Genomic DNA, 17,413 nt, shown 5'->3' on the forward strand with positions numbered 1-17,413 from the left:
AAGTGGCTCAGTGGTAGAGCGCTTGCCTTGCATGCATGAGGCCCTGCGTTCGATTCCCCAGCACCACATAAGCAAAAAAAACAAACAAACAAAAAAAAACATATATATTCATATACTAGCACTTTGTAGATAACTTTAAATGCATATATGTGTATATATGTGTGTATATATAAATGTATACATACATACATTTTTTTTAGCTTAAGCCTGAAAAACAAATTGCAGATAGCATGAAATTTCATCCCAGGTACTCCCAACTTGTGTCTCCTAAGAATAAGAATATTCTTCTACATAACCACAATATTCTTGTCATACTCAAAAAGTTCAGTGAGACATGTTTTCCCTGGCATTTTTTAAAAAATTAAGAACTTTTGGCAAGATGGCATGATTAGTACAAATAAAGGAAAAATATTTTATATATTCTAATGTTCAATAAATCTGGAATAAGCTCTTAAAGCTAAGGACTGCTAGGGTATTATCAACTGAATAAAGCTCTACCATGCTTGACATAAAATATGTAAACCATTCCGTTCACCAGCTCTTTTCCTTATTGGAAAAACTGGATACAGTGATTTCTGTCTTGCCAATTGCATATTACAACATCATCTTTCCTTAATAAAACATGCATTTATTCAAAGGCTAATCATCTTTTTTGAAGAAATTTCAGAACCTTGTTTTTTCCTCCCTTTTGGAGCCAGCCATTTTTCCATTTGATAACACACCACTAAGCAGTATGGCAATACTTAGGAGATCAAAGGACTTTAAATCAAATGATTCATGTAATTAGTCAGCAGTAGCACTGAGTTTTCTGGTTAGTGAAACAATTTTTAGAGATGATTTGAGAAACGGTTTATTTCTAAAGAGACATTATTGTGTGTGGCGATTAAGAGCATGGACCTTATAGTCACTGGACACTTGAACCTTGGACAAGATGATACATTTCCATCTCATTTTCCTCATCTACCAAATTCTATTTGTGTGTAAGTCTTTCTTATAGTATTGATAGAACATTAAATGGAGGAATATATGTAAAGTATTTAGGACATAGCTGGGCATCAGTAGCTCATATCTGTAATCCTACTACTCAGGAGGCTGAGATCTTGAGGATCATGGTTTGAAGCCAGTCCAGGCAGAACAGTCCCCGTAAGATTCTTATCTCCAATTAACCACTCAAAAACTGGAAGTGGCACTGTGGCTCAAGTGGTTGAGTGCTAGCCTTGAGCAAAAAGAGGCTCAGGGACAGTGCTCAAGCCCTTAGTTCAAGCCCCCAACTGACCCCCCCCCAAAAAAAATTTAGAACTATGCCTGGCACATAAGTATTTAACTGTTAGATATTTCAATCAGTTGCAATGGCAGTATTTATGTGATTATTGCTTTGTCTATGGAAATGCACTATTTAGTGTGTATTCTTGAAACTTGAAATTCCTTGAAAAGAGAGAAAGACGAGTGGGGGCCTGCCTCAAGTAGTAGAGCATCTGCCTAGCCGTGTATAGCACAGAGTTCAAACCCCAGTCACTAAAAAACTTAAGAAATTAATTTAGATTCAAAGATCTTTCTAGGGCTGGGAAGGTGGCTCAGTGGGAGAGCGCTTGCTTTGCATGCCTGAGGCTCTGGGTTCGATTCCTCAGCACCACATAAGCAAAAAAAGAAAAAAGCCGGAAGTGGTACTATGGCTCAAGTGGTAGAGCGCTAGCCTTGAGCTGAAGAGCTGAGGGACAGTGCCCAGGCCCAGAGTTCAGGCCCCACAACCGGAACTCCCCCCCCCCAAAAAAAAAGGTATTTCTAAATCATTTATTCTAATCTATTTTATAAATGTTGAATAAAACAAAATTATAGTGACTGAAACCTAAAACATAGGATAGAGATAATAGATGAATGAGTAAAATATCCTTGTGGCAGATTATTGACTACGGCATAAGCTCCTGCTTTCCAATTCTGTGTTCTTTCTCTTTGTGTCACACTGTTTACATCAGGATAACATAGTTTTAAAAACATACACCTACTTTCTCATGCAACTATATAATTAAGACCCTTGGAAAAATTGAATCAAAGCATGTTTTTATTCTACTTCTCTCCTTCATTCAGCCGAAATTCTGTATTCACACAAGAGGGGAACCGGGTACGACCATCTTCAGTTGGTCATTTGGTAGACCATGTGGTTCACCCTTCTGCCAGTGAAGTTTTTGTGAATGAAAGATCTCCATCATCAACACAAGCTAATAGCATTGTGCTGGAATCATCACCGTAAGACCTTTTTTCAGATTATTTCATAACTGTCTATTTTCAGGTGTACATACCACTTCTGTCCATTGGCCAAAGCAAATCATATAGCCGAACATAGATAACTCTGCTTCCTAGGACATAAAGTGAATCACTAGCTCTTCCTTCTGTCCTTTGTGAAAAACTCACAAGTATCGTTACTATATTTCTATATACCATGTTTGTTCTTAAAAGCTGCAATTTCTGCCTTGAAATTTGTCCCTCATAACTTAGCTCTATTTGACAATTCCTGTTGATAAAAATTGGACACAGTTGGGGTGGGAAGGTGGCTCAGTGGTAGAGCGTTTGCCTAAGAATAAGTCAGTCAAAAGGGTATTTTTTTCTTGGATGTTAGACATTTATTAGATACATGATTTGCATACTTTTTATTTAAAGTTCTTTAGACTATACAAGTGCTTTCTCTGTCAAATAGCCCCAGTTCTCAGTTCTTATTTCTCTTTGTTAATAAGTTCCTGCCTTATTCTCTGGTTATTCCTGACTCTACTGAAAACCTCTGAAATGTTTTTGGAAAGATAGGTAGGTAGGTAGGTAGGTAGGTAGGTAGATAGATAGATAGATAGATAGATAGATAGATAGATAGATAGATAGATAGATAGATAGATAGATAGATAGATAGATAGATAGATAGAGCAAGTTAATAAATATCATCATAGAAATACTTGAAGTATATTGTACAACATAGTTGATTAGGATATTAGTTTTACTACTTCAAAGTAAGAAAGGTTTGGATAAAAGGTGCCATTTGCAAGTAAATATAGTACCTAAAGCATGTCTCCACTAGCCATTGTAAGTATTTGGGTCATTTGACTTTAAAGTATAATAATTGAGCTGGGTGCCAGTAGCTTACAACTATAATTCTAGCCACTCAGGAAGCTATATCTGAGGACCATGGTTTGAAGCCAGCCCAGGCAGGAAAGTCCATGAGACTCTCCAGTTAACCACCAGAAAGCCAAAAGTAGAGCTGTGTCTCAACTGTTAGAGCCTAGCAGAAAAGCTGGGGACAGTGCCCAAACCCTGAGTTAAAGCCCCAGGACCCACACAAAATAATGATATGATGATGATGATGATGATGATAATGATAATGATGATGATGATAACTTTGCAAAATAATTTTTCTTCTTCCTTTTTTCTTACCTAGATCACAAGAAACACCTGAAGATGGGCAGCCTCCAGCTTTACCACCCAAACAATCTAAGAAAAACAGTTGGAACCAAATTTATTATTCACATTCTCAACAAGATCTAGAAAACCATACTAGTGAAACATTTGATGTTCCATCTTCCCCTGAAAAGTCTACAGTAAGTAGTGTCTTACTTTCTTTTCTTCAACTTTTTAAATGTAGTTTGTTTTGTACTATTGCATATTTTAGTTATAAATTATAGTACTTTCTAATTTCTAGTGATGAATTCTTATCATGAAGTAACTAAATTATGACATTTTCTTTTTTTTTGCTTGTCCTGGGACTTGAACTCAGAGCCTGGGTGCTATCCCTGGGATTTTTCTTTTCTTTGTTCTTATTGTTGTTATTGTTGTTGTTGCTTAAGGCTAGCATTCTGCCACTTGAGCCACAGCTCCACTTCTGGCTTTTTTAGTGGTTAATTGGAGAGTCTCATGGACTTTGCTACCTAAGCTGGCTTGGAGCTGCAATTCTTAGATCTCAGCCTCCTGAGTAACTGGGATTACAGGCATGAGCCATCAGAAATTTCATTTTATTTTATTTTTATTTATAAATTGCCTGGAAAAAAAAATGTCTGTCACAGCTGGGCACCAGTGGCTCATACCTGTAATCCTAGCTTCTCAGGAGGCTGAGATCTGAGGATCACCTTTCAAAGCCAGCCCAGGCAGCAGAGTCCATGAGATTCTTAAATCCAGTTAACCACCAGAAAACCAGAAGTGGCACTGTGGCTCAAGTGCTAGAGCACTCACCATGAGCTGAAGAACTCAGGAACAGCGCCCAGACCTAGAGTCCAAGCCCCACAACCTACAAGAAAAAAAATGCCTGTCACTTTACAAGTTTAGGCACCTAACAAATTAAGTACCACTAATTGGACTTAGATAATTCCTTAGATCAGACTTTTGTTTAGGTTCTTGGAAATAGTTAGATAATTTATACTGAGTTCAAGCCCCAAGGCCAACACACACACACACACACACACACGCATGCACGCACGCACGCACACACGCACACACACTAGTAATTTATAGTCTTATAATTGGGAACTGATGACTTACTCCTATAATAGTAGTTATTTACAAGGCTGAGATTTTAAAACAGTGGTTTAAGCCAGCCTGAGCAGACAAATCTGAGAAACTTATTTCCAGTTTTCCAGTTACTGTAACCAGTGTAAAACCAGGAGAGGTTTTATTTTTGGTAAAGTGGCTCAAGTGGTAGAGCACCAGCTGTAAACAATAAAAACTTAGTGAGAGACCATGAGGCTCTGAGTTAATGCAATATGTATGTTAAAGAACTTTCAGAGGAAATCATAGCAGAGGGGGGAAGGAGGAGGTATTGAGAGAAAAAGGGGTTTAGCAATATTAAATTCTTTGTTTCCTTAGTTTAAACAATTGTGGCAGAATGGTGAAGATGAAAACCTAACTGGTAGGAAATAGAGACAGCAAATTCTTTCTGGTTGCCAGTGATCTTTTTGTCAATGTAGTGGCAAGAAGTCATGACAGAATGTATCTGCAAGTTACTAGTCAAAGAAATTTACTTTCCTAAACTAACATTTCTACCAGAATTGTGATTATTTATGCATTATAGATAACAACAACAAACAAAAAGTATGCTGTATATTGTGTATGTACCTAAAGGAAAAATTACCAATGAAAAAATGTTGTTTTTATCTTTTCAAGCCTAATGGTGGTATTCCACATGATAATCTTGTTCTGATCAGAATGAAACCAGATGAAAATGGAAGATTTGGATTCAATGTGAAGGTAATCTCAAGTTTATGTTTTCCCTTTCTTAAATTGTTATTATAAAGATGGTATATATTTGAACTGTTGTAAAGATTTAGATCCAAGAGAAGCTGTCCATCCTGCATCTGTCTTGTAATGTTATGGGAAAATACCTTCCAAGTTCTCGGTTTCATCAACTTTTAGCAACTCTCTAAGAAATAGGGTGTTGTTGTTTGTGGAACTAGTTCCTAAGTCTGTAGTTAAGGGCAAGGCTAATGCAGTCATAAATCTGTTTTCTAGACACTTCACATGAATAACTGCTTGCTTATTAAGGAATAGTTTTAACACAATAAAAGTGATTTTTACATTTCAAAATAAATAAAGGTGATTACAGAGTAGATAGTTACATATAAATAAAGGTGATTATAGAGGAGTTAGTTACATAAGTCAGGTAATGAGTACATTTCTCTTTGGATAATGTCCCCCCTTCCTTTGTTCGATGTACTATTTTTAAAGCTAATGTGTTGACAGGGCACTGGTGGCTCACGCCTGTAATCCTAGCTACTCAGGAGGCTGAGATCTGAGGATCACAGTTCAAAGCCAGCCCAGGCAGGAAAGTCCATCAGACTTATCTCCAACTAACCACCAGAAAACCAGAAGTGGTGCTGTGGTAGAGCGCTCGCCTTTTGCTGAAGAGCACAGGGACAGCACCTAAGCCCAGAGTTCAAGCCCCATGATCAACAAAAAAAAAAAAAAGAGAGAAAAACTAATGTGTTTTTAACATGGTAATATTTAAATTGTTCTCTTTTCAAGGGAGGATATGATCAGAAGATGCCTGTGATTGTGTCCCGAGTAGCACCAGGAACACCTGTGAGTTCAACAAAAATTTTAAGTAAATCCTGCTCTCATAAGGGAATATATGAAAATGTCTTCTAGTATACTATAGTATAATAGTATCCTTAAATTTGAATGTTTCAGATTTAAAGCTTTGAATTATCTCCTTTGTCCTTATAAAAAATACTGTACAAGCCGGGCGCTGGTGGCTCACGCCTGTAATCCTAGCTACTCAGGAGGCTGAGATCTGAGGATCGCGGTTCAAAGCCAGCCCGGGCAGGAGAGACCGTGAGACTCCTATCTCCAATAAACCACCAGAAAACCGGAAGTGGCGCTGTAGCTCAAGTGGTAGAGCGCTCGCCTTGAGCTGAAGAGCTGAGGGACAGCGCCCAGGCCCAGAGTTCAAGCCCCACGACCGACAAAAAAAAAAAAAAAATACTGTACAAAATAGAGTACATATCTGTTTTGTTTTCAGAGTTTCAGGTATCTAAGATCATATATTTCATAAGGAGCAGAGGAAGAACTTAGCTTCTAAACCTGTGTTCTTTTCACTGACACTACCATGATGGAGTTCATGGAATTTGTGTTTAAAATGAATTTAAGTAGTTATGTTTTTATTTGTTCACGCCATCACTACAAGAAGTTCCCTTTATTGTAAGATTGTGTCAACATTTCCTTTTCCTGGCCTATTACCCTTTATATTTGAGGCTCATATGTTTTCATTGCTATATCTCCAGTATAAACTGTCCTATTTCTCTTATCTCTTTCATCTGAATTACTGAACTGTTTGCTCAATAAAGTATAAACAGTTTATACCTTGCACAATAATGCTAGACTGTAAGAATGGCCACATAAGATTAAATTGTGCTCTGGATTTATCAGATAATTATAAAAATTACAATTATCCTTAATTTTTTTCTTTTGTCTAAGCATCAAAATCTTACTATTTCTTTTAAAAGTTTAAGAAATGAAAAATTACTGTTCTGAGCCAGGCACTGGCAACTCTTGCCTGTAATTCTAGCTACTCAAGAAGCTGAGACTTCAGGATCACTGTTTGAATCTAGCTCAGACAGGAAAGTACTTGAGGTTCTTATCTCTGGTTTACTACCAAAAATTTGGAAGTGGAGCTCTGGCTCAAGTGGTGGAGTGCTAGCGTTGAGCTTAAACAACAACAACAACAACAAAAATAACCCTGTAATTCAAAACATCACAAATATTGAAAAGTAGTATTAGGAGTAAAAGCACCAATTTCAGTTTTTGAGTGGTTAATTGGAAATGAGAGTCTCACAGGGACTTTTCTGCCCAGCTTGGCTTCAAAACAATCTCAAATCTCAGCCTCCTCAGTAGCTAGGATTACAGGCCTGAGCCACCAGCGTCAGGTGGCTTGGAAAGTAGTATTTTTTTATTTCTTCGGAAACTTATGTAAGTAACTTGAATAGACTTCTTTTTTCTAATAAAACTTAAAGTATACAATAGGCTGTTGTGGGTTTTTTTTAATTTTTATTTAAAAAGTGATGTACAAATGGATTACAATTACATAAGTCAGGCATTGAATTCATTTCTTTTTGAACAGTGTCACTTCTTCCCTCATTTTCTCCCAGTTGTTTTCCCTCCTGAGCCCCCTTCTTCCCAAGTTGTATAGTTGATTTTCAACATAGTGTCTTCCCAGCCCGACCACTGAGCCACCTTCCCAGTCAGGCTGGGAAGGTGGCTCAGTGGTAGAGCGCTTGCCTTGCACGCATGAGGCCCTGGGTTCGATTCCTCAGCACCACATAAGCAAAAAGAAAAAAGCCGGAAGTGGCACTGTGGCTCAAGTGGTAGAGCGCTAGCCTTGAGCTGAAGAGCTGAGGGACAGTGCCCAGGCCCAGAGTTCAGGCCCCACGACTGGACCCCCCCCCCCAAAAAAAGACAAAAGGTACAGAAATCAAAAACAACAACATAAAAGGGAAAAATAAACACCACAAAAAGTAAAATAAAAAATTTCTTGTTTCCATTTCTTGGGGTTTCTTTCAGTAAGCATCATTTTATATTGTCATGATCATCTCTCAGTTTGAATCTGTTTTTAACATTTTCTCCTGGGAACTTCTACTGTTGTGAAAATCACTCCAAGAATTCCTTTGGCTGTGTATCTAGTGTCTCTCAAATCTCAGTAGAATCCACATTTCCATGATCATATAGCTCTTCTATAATTTTATGCTTCATTCAGATTTTACTTCCATGGTCAGTCATGATTTGTATCTGTGTTGTTTTCATCTTTTTTGGTCAGTTTCCCCTCCCCTCCCCTTTTTTTCATTTACCCATTTTTGTGCTGGATAACCATTGAAAAAAAAAGAGAAGATAACTGTATGTTTTTCTTTCTGGCCATGATCTGAATGACAGATGTGCACTGACAAGGGATTGGTCATTCATTCTACATGTGTCTTTTTTTTTTTTTGCTGAAAAGTGAGCAGCAGGAAAGTTTGCACTTATGTACATTCACAGTTAGTACACCATAATAACTAGAATTTGAGCCATGTTTTGGGGGAACTAGTGTTATTTATGCCATGGCTACTAAAATTATATATATATATATGTATGTGTATATATATATATATATATATATATATATATATATATATATATAATAGAAATTTAGGGCTGCCTATATGTATACACCTTGAAATCAGTCTTACCTATATCTTTAAGCAAATATTAGATCATCATAAAAGAATTTGTTGAAGAAAGGAAAGGAGTACAACCTTCATGAGAAAACTAGATTTCTGCTTTTAGAATAAATGACTAGATGCTTTTTTCACATGCAGTTTTACTTCTCCTTCTATAGAGTCAGCTAAAAACCATACCCCCTTTCTTTGAAAAACCACATGCAAATCTGAAATCTTGTCTGCATTACATTACAGGCAGACCTCTGTGTCCCTCGATTGAATGAAGGGGACCAAGTTGTACTGATTAATGGTAGGGACATTGCAGAACATACCCATGATCAAGTTGTCCTGTTTATTAAAGCCAGCTGTGAGAGACATTCTGGAGAACTTGTGCTTCTAGTTCGACCTAATGGTAAGTACTTTAAGTACTTTATGTAGCACTGGCTATTTATTATAATTGTTATTATCATAATTGTTATTGTTTATTACTGGACACAGTAGCCACATGGAAGTCATGTCAGTTTCCTGCTCCAAGTATAATGGATTCTTATCTCACACTCAGTCTTCCATACTCCTGTATTCTATACCTATTTTCATACTGCTCCTTTGGTCTTGATATTCCCTCTCCCCCAACAAATGCTTTCTGATTTTTTCTTAAGGAGTTCAAGAGTTGTTTTTTATTTGTCCACCACAGCCAATTTTTGCTTCCCTCTCCTAAAAGATACAAAATGAATCTATGTGATGGTTCATCCAACATCTGTTTGGACATTGCAATACACCCATCAGCTTGTCCCCATACAGGTTGAAGGGGCCAGGCATGGGTTTTCTTAGTAAAGTAAGGAGCTGTGTTCATGGCAGGTTATCTGAAGTCCAACCAATCCTTTCAATGCATGTAGGGAATCATGAATGTCATTCTCTGGCTGTATCTGGTCATATTCATCTAGCCGGGAAAGTCCAAAGGAAGGGAAATATATTTCTTCCAATATTCATTTACTAGGATGTAAAAGCAACCTTTCTTCCATAGAAAGCCTGAGTGGTAATGCCCTACTAGGAGCTACTATGTTTTCCAGCAGGAGTTCCCATCCTCTGAGGGTCCCAAGAAACTTAATAATTTTTGTGTGACTTCATACCCTTACTTCATTCAGGACCCTGTTAAAATGACCTCTGCTGAAAGGCTTCTCTCCTAATCCTACCATAGCTGAAAAGACCTCCCTGTCCCACCAATTGCCTTAATAATAGTATTATATGCTCAAAAAAGAATGAATGAATGAATAATTGAGTAAATTTTTATCTCTGTTGCAGTTCAAGAAAGCTCTAGAATAAGCTATAGTTAGAACACTTTTGTAATCCTGTATTCAGTAGATCATTTCTACTAGTTTCATCATGTCATGCCCTGGTCTGGACAGCTGACTTGTCCATTTATGATCACAAGGTCCCAATTGTGGAGAAATATTGAACACTTCACAAGCTCTGTATCACTTGAGCCATAGCACCACTTCCAGTTTTCTAGTGGTTTATTGGAGATAAGAGTCTCACGGACTTTCCTGCCTGGGCTGGTTTTGAACCATGATTCTCAGATCTCAGCCTCCTGAGTAGCTAGGATTACAGGTGTGAGCCACCAGTGCCCAGCTCTGAAATTATTTGTTTAGGACTTCATTCAATTTACTTGTAATTTAGCATATTTAGACTTATGATATAGAGGATTTTATTTGTACTTTTAGGTCCCACAAGTTATGGGGATGTAAGATAAAAGTACAAATAAAATCCTCTTCCTCTCCCTCTTATTTTTTTCTTCCTTTTCTCCCTTTTTTCTTCCTCTTCCCAATCTTATCCTCTTTCCTTTTGTTGATACTAGGGCTTGAACTCAGTTGGGGTTTTTTGGATTTTTGGGGGGGGCGGTGGGGCGGGGTGGGGGGAGGGTTGGGGGTTGAGGGTATTCCTATTGTTTGAGTTATTTTTCAGATAAGGTCTCACATTTATACTCTAGCCCCAGGGGGCACAGTTCTTTTTTGGGGGATGAGGAGTGGCAGTACCAGGATTTGAACTCAGCCTTATGTTTGCTTAGCCTACTTGGTCTGCTGACTCAGTATCACTTGAGCCACACACCTCTAGCCCAGCTTTTTATGGATTATTTTAGAAACAAGAGTCTCATAGCATTTTCTGTCTTTTGTTTTTGTTTTTGGGTCTGGTCGTGGGGCCTGAACTCTGGGCCTGGATGCTGTCCCTCAGCTCTTCAGCTCAGGCTAGCGCTCTACCACTTGAGCCACAGCGCCACTTCCGGCTTTTTTCTTTTTGCTTATGTGGCGCTGAGGAATTGAACCCAGGGCCTCAGGGATGCAAGGCAAGCACTCTACCACTGAGCCACTTTGCCAGCCATCTCATAGCATTTTCTGCAGGCTAGCCTTGAACCATGATTCTCTGGATCTTAGCCTCCAGAGTACGTAGGAATGTAGGCATAAGACATCAACAACTGCCTCATGATTCCCTAATTTATACTTTCCAAGTAGCTGGGATATTCCATTTCATCCAGCTTTTTGTTGGCTTAAATAATATAGTTTAAAAAATGCTTTGCCTGTACTGGTTTTCCTTAAATTGTGATCTTCCCAATAGGATTGCAGATGGGAGCCAGCACAATTAGCCTTTTTGTTGCTGTTGTTGTTTTAAGGTTCTTTCTATTGTAGCAGTACTAGAGTTTGAACTCTTACTAGGGACTAATTCTTGCTAGGCAGACATACCACCTAAGTCACAGCCCTCCTAGGCCCTGTTTGCCTAAATGTCTTTCCCTGTTACAGACATTATCATATGACCAAGAACCCTTGTTTTCCCCCAGATATACAGTAGAAGCCCTTCAAACTCCACAGTTGTTCTCAATCCCTACACAATAGCACCAGACTTAAATCTGGTATAATTACTCAAAAATTAGTTATTTTTATGATATGAAACTATAGAACGTGTCTAGAAGATTGTTATGAATTCCATGTTATGAATTCCATGTGTATTTTTGTTTTATTTTAGCTGTATATGATGTAGTGGAAGAAAAGTTAGAAAATGAGCCAGACTTCCAATACATTCCTGAGAAAGCCCCACTAGATAGTATCCATCAAGATGACCACTCTCTGCGGGAGTCAATGATCCAGTTAGCTGAGGGGCTTATCACTGGAACCGTCCTGACACAATTTGATGTAAGTAGTTATCGAGCAAAAAAAGGATTTGCCCAGAAAAGGGGTTTGCCCCCATATGTTCTTACTAGTTTGGTGGTTTCTTTGCAATACTTTTTTTTTTTTTTTGGTCTGGTTGTGGGGCCTGAACTCTGGGCTTGGGCACTGTCCCTCAGTTCTTCAGCTCAAGGCTAGCGCTCTACCACTTGAGCCACAGCGCCACTTCCGGCTTTTTTTCTTTTTGCTTATGTGGTGCTAGGGAATTGAACCCAGGGCCTCATAAGCGCTCTACCACTGAGCCACCTTCCCAGCCCTGCACTACTTCTTGATTAATAAAATAAAGCAATATCTGGAAATATGTTGGACAAAAAATATTTGAAGTTTTTTTCATTGTTACTGTCATCCTAGTTATGATTATATGAATGGATATCCTTTAGAAAGTTGGAGCAAACTGATTTTTTTTCTGTAATTAAGTAGGCTTTTTTTATGAGAGGTAGAAGCTATGGATAGACTATTGGAGATTTAAAATACTCTGAGCTGAGTAAAGTGATACTTGCATATCATTCTAGCACTCAGAAGGTATAGGCAGGTTGATTATGAGCTCAAGGCTAGTCTGGGCTACATGTAGCAAGAACATTATTCTACAAAACAAAGATTAAAATCCTGAGTTAAAAGAAAAAAGCTCTAATATTTGATGTTTATACCTTGTCTTATATAATCTTTCTCAGATTTTTGTCAGTTGTAACCAAACCTCTCATCTTATTAATACTTCTTAGGTACTTTTTTGTTTTTATTTTCTAAACTTCAAAAGGGCATTACAATTTAACATGTCTACTTAAGTGTCCAGTGTGCTGCTTGATCAGTCACACCTTCCATCATTTCCTTCCATCCTATCTGTCCCTTCACTCCTCATTTTCTACTACCTTTATCACATATGTACATTGATTAGTCTGGCTATATTTGTCCCTGTAGTCAGTTTTTAAATATAATGCATCTTGATCATTGTTACCCCTTTCCAGCCTTCTCCCTCATCTCTCCTAACTTCACCTATCCTCTCACGTTACTGGGTTCCATAGTTACATGTGTACATTGAATATAATAATGACTCTTCACCCATTTGTCTTCCCATCGTTTTGTCAACCCCCCCCCCGCCCCTTAACAAAATAGGTACACCTTGTTTCAAGGTGTATAATCAGTATATTGATTAGTGAGTATACAGTGGATTTTGAAAGGCTTTATATTAAATGAACTTACTTTTTATTTTATAAATTTGTAAAGTTTTTCATGTGGTTTTTAAAATGGCAATTTTGAGTATTTGTTACTCTGAAGTATATGTTATAGATAAGGGTATGTATACTTATAACTCAGGTCAGCTTTTCTTTTTGGGGGAGGGGGGGCCCGGTCGTGGGGCCTGAACTCTGGGCCTGGGTGCTGTCCCTTAGCTCTTAAGCTCAAGGCTAGCGCTCTACCACTTGAGCCACAGCGCCACTTCCGGCTTTTTTTCTTTTTGCTTATGTGGTGCTGGGGAATCGAACCCAGGGCCTCAGGCATGCAAGGCAAGCACTCTACCACTGAGCCACCTTCCCAGCCCCTCAACTTTTCTTTTAAATGAAAGTTCTCAATTTCTGGCTGTATATACTTCCAAACTAAATAAAAGCTAAATGTATTCTGCAGACTTGGTATTCAAAATATCAAATACTTCAGTGAGTAAAATTATTATTTATTTCTTTTACCATTTTTTAAAATGTAATAATCCATGTCAGCAACTATAGAACTAAGTTTCACAATTTTGGTTCAGTTCTAGCCTAATATATATCATAGTGTAGATGAAGTAGTCAGAGAGCCTATTTCCTGTTGTTATAGAAACAAGTCTAAAAAACAACGAATTTGTTGATAATCAGGCTTATTGGGATTTTTTTTTCTTTTAAGCAACTATATCGGAAAAAACCTGGAATGACAATGTGTTGTGCCAAATTACCTCAGAACATTTCCAAAAATAGATATAGAGATATTTCACCTTGTAAGTATCTATCATCTCTGTTAAGTTTAATAACTTCATTGACGTATCATTTCTGGTCTGGGGTATAGCTAAGTAATAGAGCTTCTTGCTTAGATATGGAAGACTCTAATCACAAGCACCAAAACAAAAAATCCATTGTTTCTTTTCAATTTTTTCAGATGATGCTACACGGGTTATTTTAAAAGGCAGTGAAGACTACATCAATGCAAACTATATAAATGTAAGTTTTAAAATTATGGTTTTATTTCAAATAATAAAGGACCACTATAAACTTTGAGATTAACTCCTTTTTATTGAAAGTCTAACTTTAATAGAATATTAAAATTTTCAGATACTGGAAAACGTCAAAGTAATATTAAAGAAAATAATTGGTTGCAGATATTTTAATATACAGATAAAGTAGGAAATAGAACTGTCAGTCCAGAAATAGTTTCAAGTACTAATATTAGAATTTTGTTTATAGTAAAGGTAGCCTTTTAAATCACTGGACATAAACAGGCTACCTAATGAGTAGGTTGAGACAACTCTCTTATATATATTCATTGCAAGGAGGGTTGCTTTGCCCCTAAGTGAAAAAAGGATCACTACTTTTTTATATAACTTAAAATTCCAAATGTGCAGAAGGACAAAAGTTAAATGGCCTGCATGTACACAACACTCAGTTTCAGTAGTTGTCATGTTCGTCCTCATTTCCTGATTATTGTAATGTAAATTTATATATCATCTCATTAAGCTATACTTCTCCTATGTACTTGAGAATTTAATATTTCAGAAAAGAAGTTTTTATATTACCTATAAATAGCCAGGTACAGTGGCACTCAGCACTTTAGAGGCTGAGGCAGGAGAATCACTTGTTCTTGTTTTATTTTTTAGCAAAACCATATATCATTAAAACACAAAAATAATAAATATCAAACATAAAATCCATTCAGTTTTTGTGTAAGTTCTGAGGCCTGGGCACTTTGCCTGAGCTTTAGTCAAGGCTAGGACTCTGCCACTTGAGCCACAGTTCTATTTCCAGCTCTTTGGTGGCTAATTGGATATCATAACCTCATGGCTTTTCCTGCTCAGGCTGGCTTTGAACTATTATCCTCAGATCTCAGCTTCCTGAGTAACTAGGATTATAGGCATGAGCCACCTGTGTCTGGCAAAACTATTATTTAACTATGAGATTGAAAGACCAAAAGTGTGATAATACTTTATACAGGTCCATATCCTTTACCTGAAACTTTAGAATGAAATACACTTTAAGATTCAGATTTTTTGAACTTTTAGACTAACATCAATGGTTCACACCTGTAATTGTGGCTACTCAGGAGGTTGAGATCTGAGAATCATGGTTTGAAACTAGCCTGGTCAGGAAAGCCTGCAAGACTCTTGACTCCAATTACCTTAAAAAAAAAAAAAAAGCTAGAAAGGGGCTGGGAATGTGGCTTCGTGGTAGAATGTTTGACTAGCATGCATGAGGCCCTGGGTTTGATTCCTCAGTACCAAATAAACAGAAAAAGCCAGAAGTGGCGCTTTGGCTCAAGTTGTAGAGTGCTAGCCTTGAACAAAAGAAGCTCAGGGACAGTACCCAGGCCCTGAGTTCAAGCCTCAGGACTGGCCAAAAAAAAAAAAAAAAACGCTAGAAGTGGCACTATGACTCATTGATAGAGCACTAGCCTTGTGCACAAAAACTCAACAGTACCCAGGCCCTGAGTTAAAGCTCCAGGATTGGTGCACGCATGCGTGTGCGCGCGCCCGCACACACACACACACACACACACACACACACAGAGTTACTCATTGCATATAGCATAAATATAATATTGTACAAATAACATATCTAAGAGATTATGAGAGAAGTATCTTGTAATCATTTGCAAACTATGGATTTTCCAACTAAGTGGGACTAATAGAGTAAAAATATTTGTTCAGAAGAGATCAGATTTTGTTATCAAGTACATTTCAGAGGATTGAGAGTTTTACAGTTTGGGATAAAAGATTACATATTAATGAGTATAAAGGGGAATGCATTCATCATACATTATTGGTGAAAGTATGAATTGGTAGAATCTCTTGAGAAAGCAATTTGTCACTGCCAGAAATTTAAACGCACATGTTTTGACCCAGCAATTCTCATTTATTCCTGCTGTCCATATGGATTTTTTTACATTTTCACAAAAGCCATTAGATTGACAAAATTATTAGTTCAGCCTTCTAACTGGTAACAAATAAATTAGCAATGCCTTGAATATCTGTTAAATAAATTATAGCATATTTTTATATAGGATTCATTAAAAGTAGTAATTTTATGCACTAACTTGACATATCAAAGAAAATGATTCAGAAGAATATATGGTATTATTTTAATTGTTTACAGAAAAATAAGGCAGTTTTGTTTTTTGTTTGTTTTTTAAAATTTTATTGTGAAGGTGATTTACAGAGATGGGTTACAGTTACATAAATTAGGTAATGAGTACATTCTTTTTGAATGATGTTACCCTCTCTTGAGAAGATAACTTTTTTTTAAGCCAGTAATAATTGTATTTATTTAAATTTTTGTCTGTTTATGGCTTTGTGAGATTTTTTTTTTTATTGTGAAAATGCCGTACAGAGGGGTTACAATTACATGGGCAAGATAATGATTACATTTCTTATCAAGCATTGTTGCCTCTCCTTTGTTTCCCCTTCCCATACCCTCCTCCCCCCATCCTCTCCCCCCCACCAAAATTGTAAAGTTTGCTTTTCGACATAACGACTTGTACATTTGAGAAGATAGTTTTACATGTACATTATGTGTTGTATATTTGAAGAATAAGTGTATTAGAAACTAATAACAAAGATTGACCTTCTGAGTGTTAAGTAGAAGCTGGGATTAGAAGGAGACTTCCTTCTCTGTGTTTTACTCTTTGGTATTCTTTGAATTGTTGTATGTATATTTCACCTCTTTTTTAACCTCAAATATAGTAAGTTGGTGACTTATCTTTTCCAATATTTAATATCTTACCACCTTCTGAAAACTTACTTAAAATAGCCTTCTAATAATAGCCACTAAAGTTGTTTCATAGGCAAAATTCAGAATAACATAAATGGTAGAACTTTTCTACCTCAGAAAAGGTAGCAATCAGCTTTTTACAGATACAATTTTCATATTTCTGTACCAACTCTCTGCCTCTGAAATAGGCTATTGGTGTGTTGTTAAAACCATAATAGTGCCAGGCACCAGTGGCTCATGCCTGTAATGCTAGCTACTCAGGAGGCTGAGCTCTGAGGATCACGGTTCAAAGCCAGCCTGGGCAGGAAAGGCTGTGAAACTCTTATCCCCAATTAACCACCAGAAAACTGGAAGTGATGCTGTGGCTCAAGTGGTAGAGCTCTTGCCTTGAGCTGAAGAGCTAAGGGACAGCGCCCAGGCCCAGAGTTCAAGCCTCATGACCAAAAATAAAATAAAATAATAGTACTATGTATGGTGGCACATGCCTATAAGCCTATAACCCAGCACTTGGCAGGCTTACAATGAAAAAGCAAAAATACAAAATGTTTTGGAAAATACTTAAATCCCTCTTTCCACTAATTGAAAGATAAGGATGTATAAC

At 37.3% G+C, this 17,413-nt stretch overlaps 1 protein-coding gene across 6 annotated transcripts in view; it reads left to right on the forward strand.

Annotated features, from left to right (window-relative positions):
* The window catches only part of Ptpn4 (protein tyrosine phosphatase non-receptor type 4), a 146,442-nt gene that overhangs the window by 102,531 nt on the left and 26,498 nt on the right, over positions 1 to 17,413 (forward strand). For all 6 annotated transcript variants that reach the window (XM_070021869.1, XM_070021870.1, XM_070021871.1 and 3 more), the window contains 8 exons: positions 2,086 to 2,244; positions 3,419 to 3,578; positions 5,134 to 5,217; positions 5,992 to 6,048; positions 8,910 to 9,066; positions 11,670 to 11,836; positions 13,742 to 13,832; positions 13,991 to 14,052. In XM_070021869.1, the coding sequence (XP_069877970.1) occupies positions 2,086 to 2,244; positions 3,419 to 3,578; positions 5,134 to 5,217; positions 5,992 to 6,048; positions 8,910 to 9,066; positions 11,670 to 11,836; positions 13,742 to 13,832; positions 13,991 to 14,052 (937 nt within the window). The remainder of the gene's footprint in view (positions 1 to 2,085; positions 2,245 to 3,418; positions 3,579 to 5,133; positions 5,218 to 5,991; positions 6,049 to 8,909; positions 9,067 to 11,669; positions 11,837 to 13,741; positions 13,833 to 13,990; positions 14,053 to 17,413) is intronic.

The sequence above is a fragment of the Dipodomys merriami genome, unplaced genomic scaffold, assembly GCF_024711535.1.
Source record: "Dipodomys merriami isolate MVZ:Mamm:240054 unplaced genomic scaffold, mDipMer1.0.p SCAF_146, whole genome shotgun sequence".
In the NCBI taxonomy this organism is placed as follows: Eukaryota; Metazoa; Chordata; class Mammalia; order Rodentia; family Heteromyidae; genus Dipodomys; species Dipodomys merriami.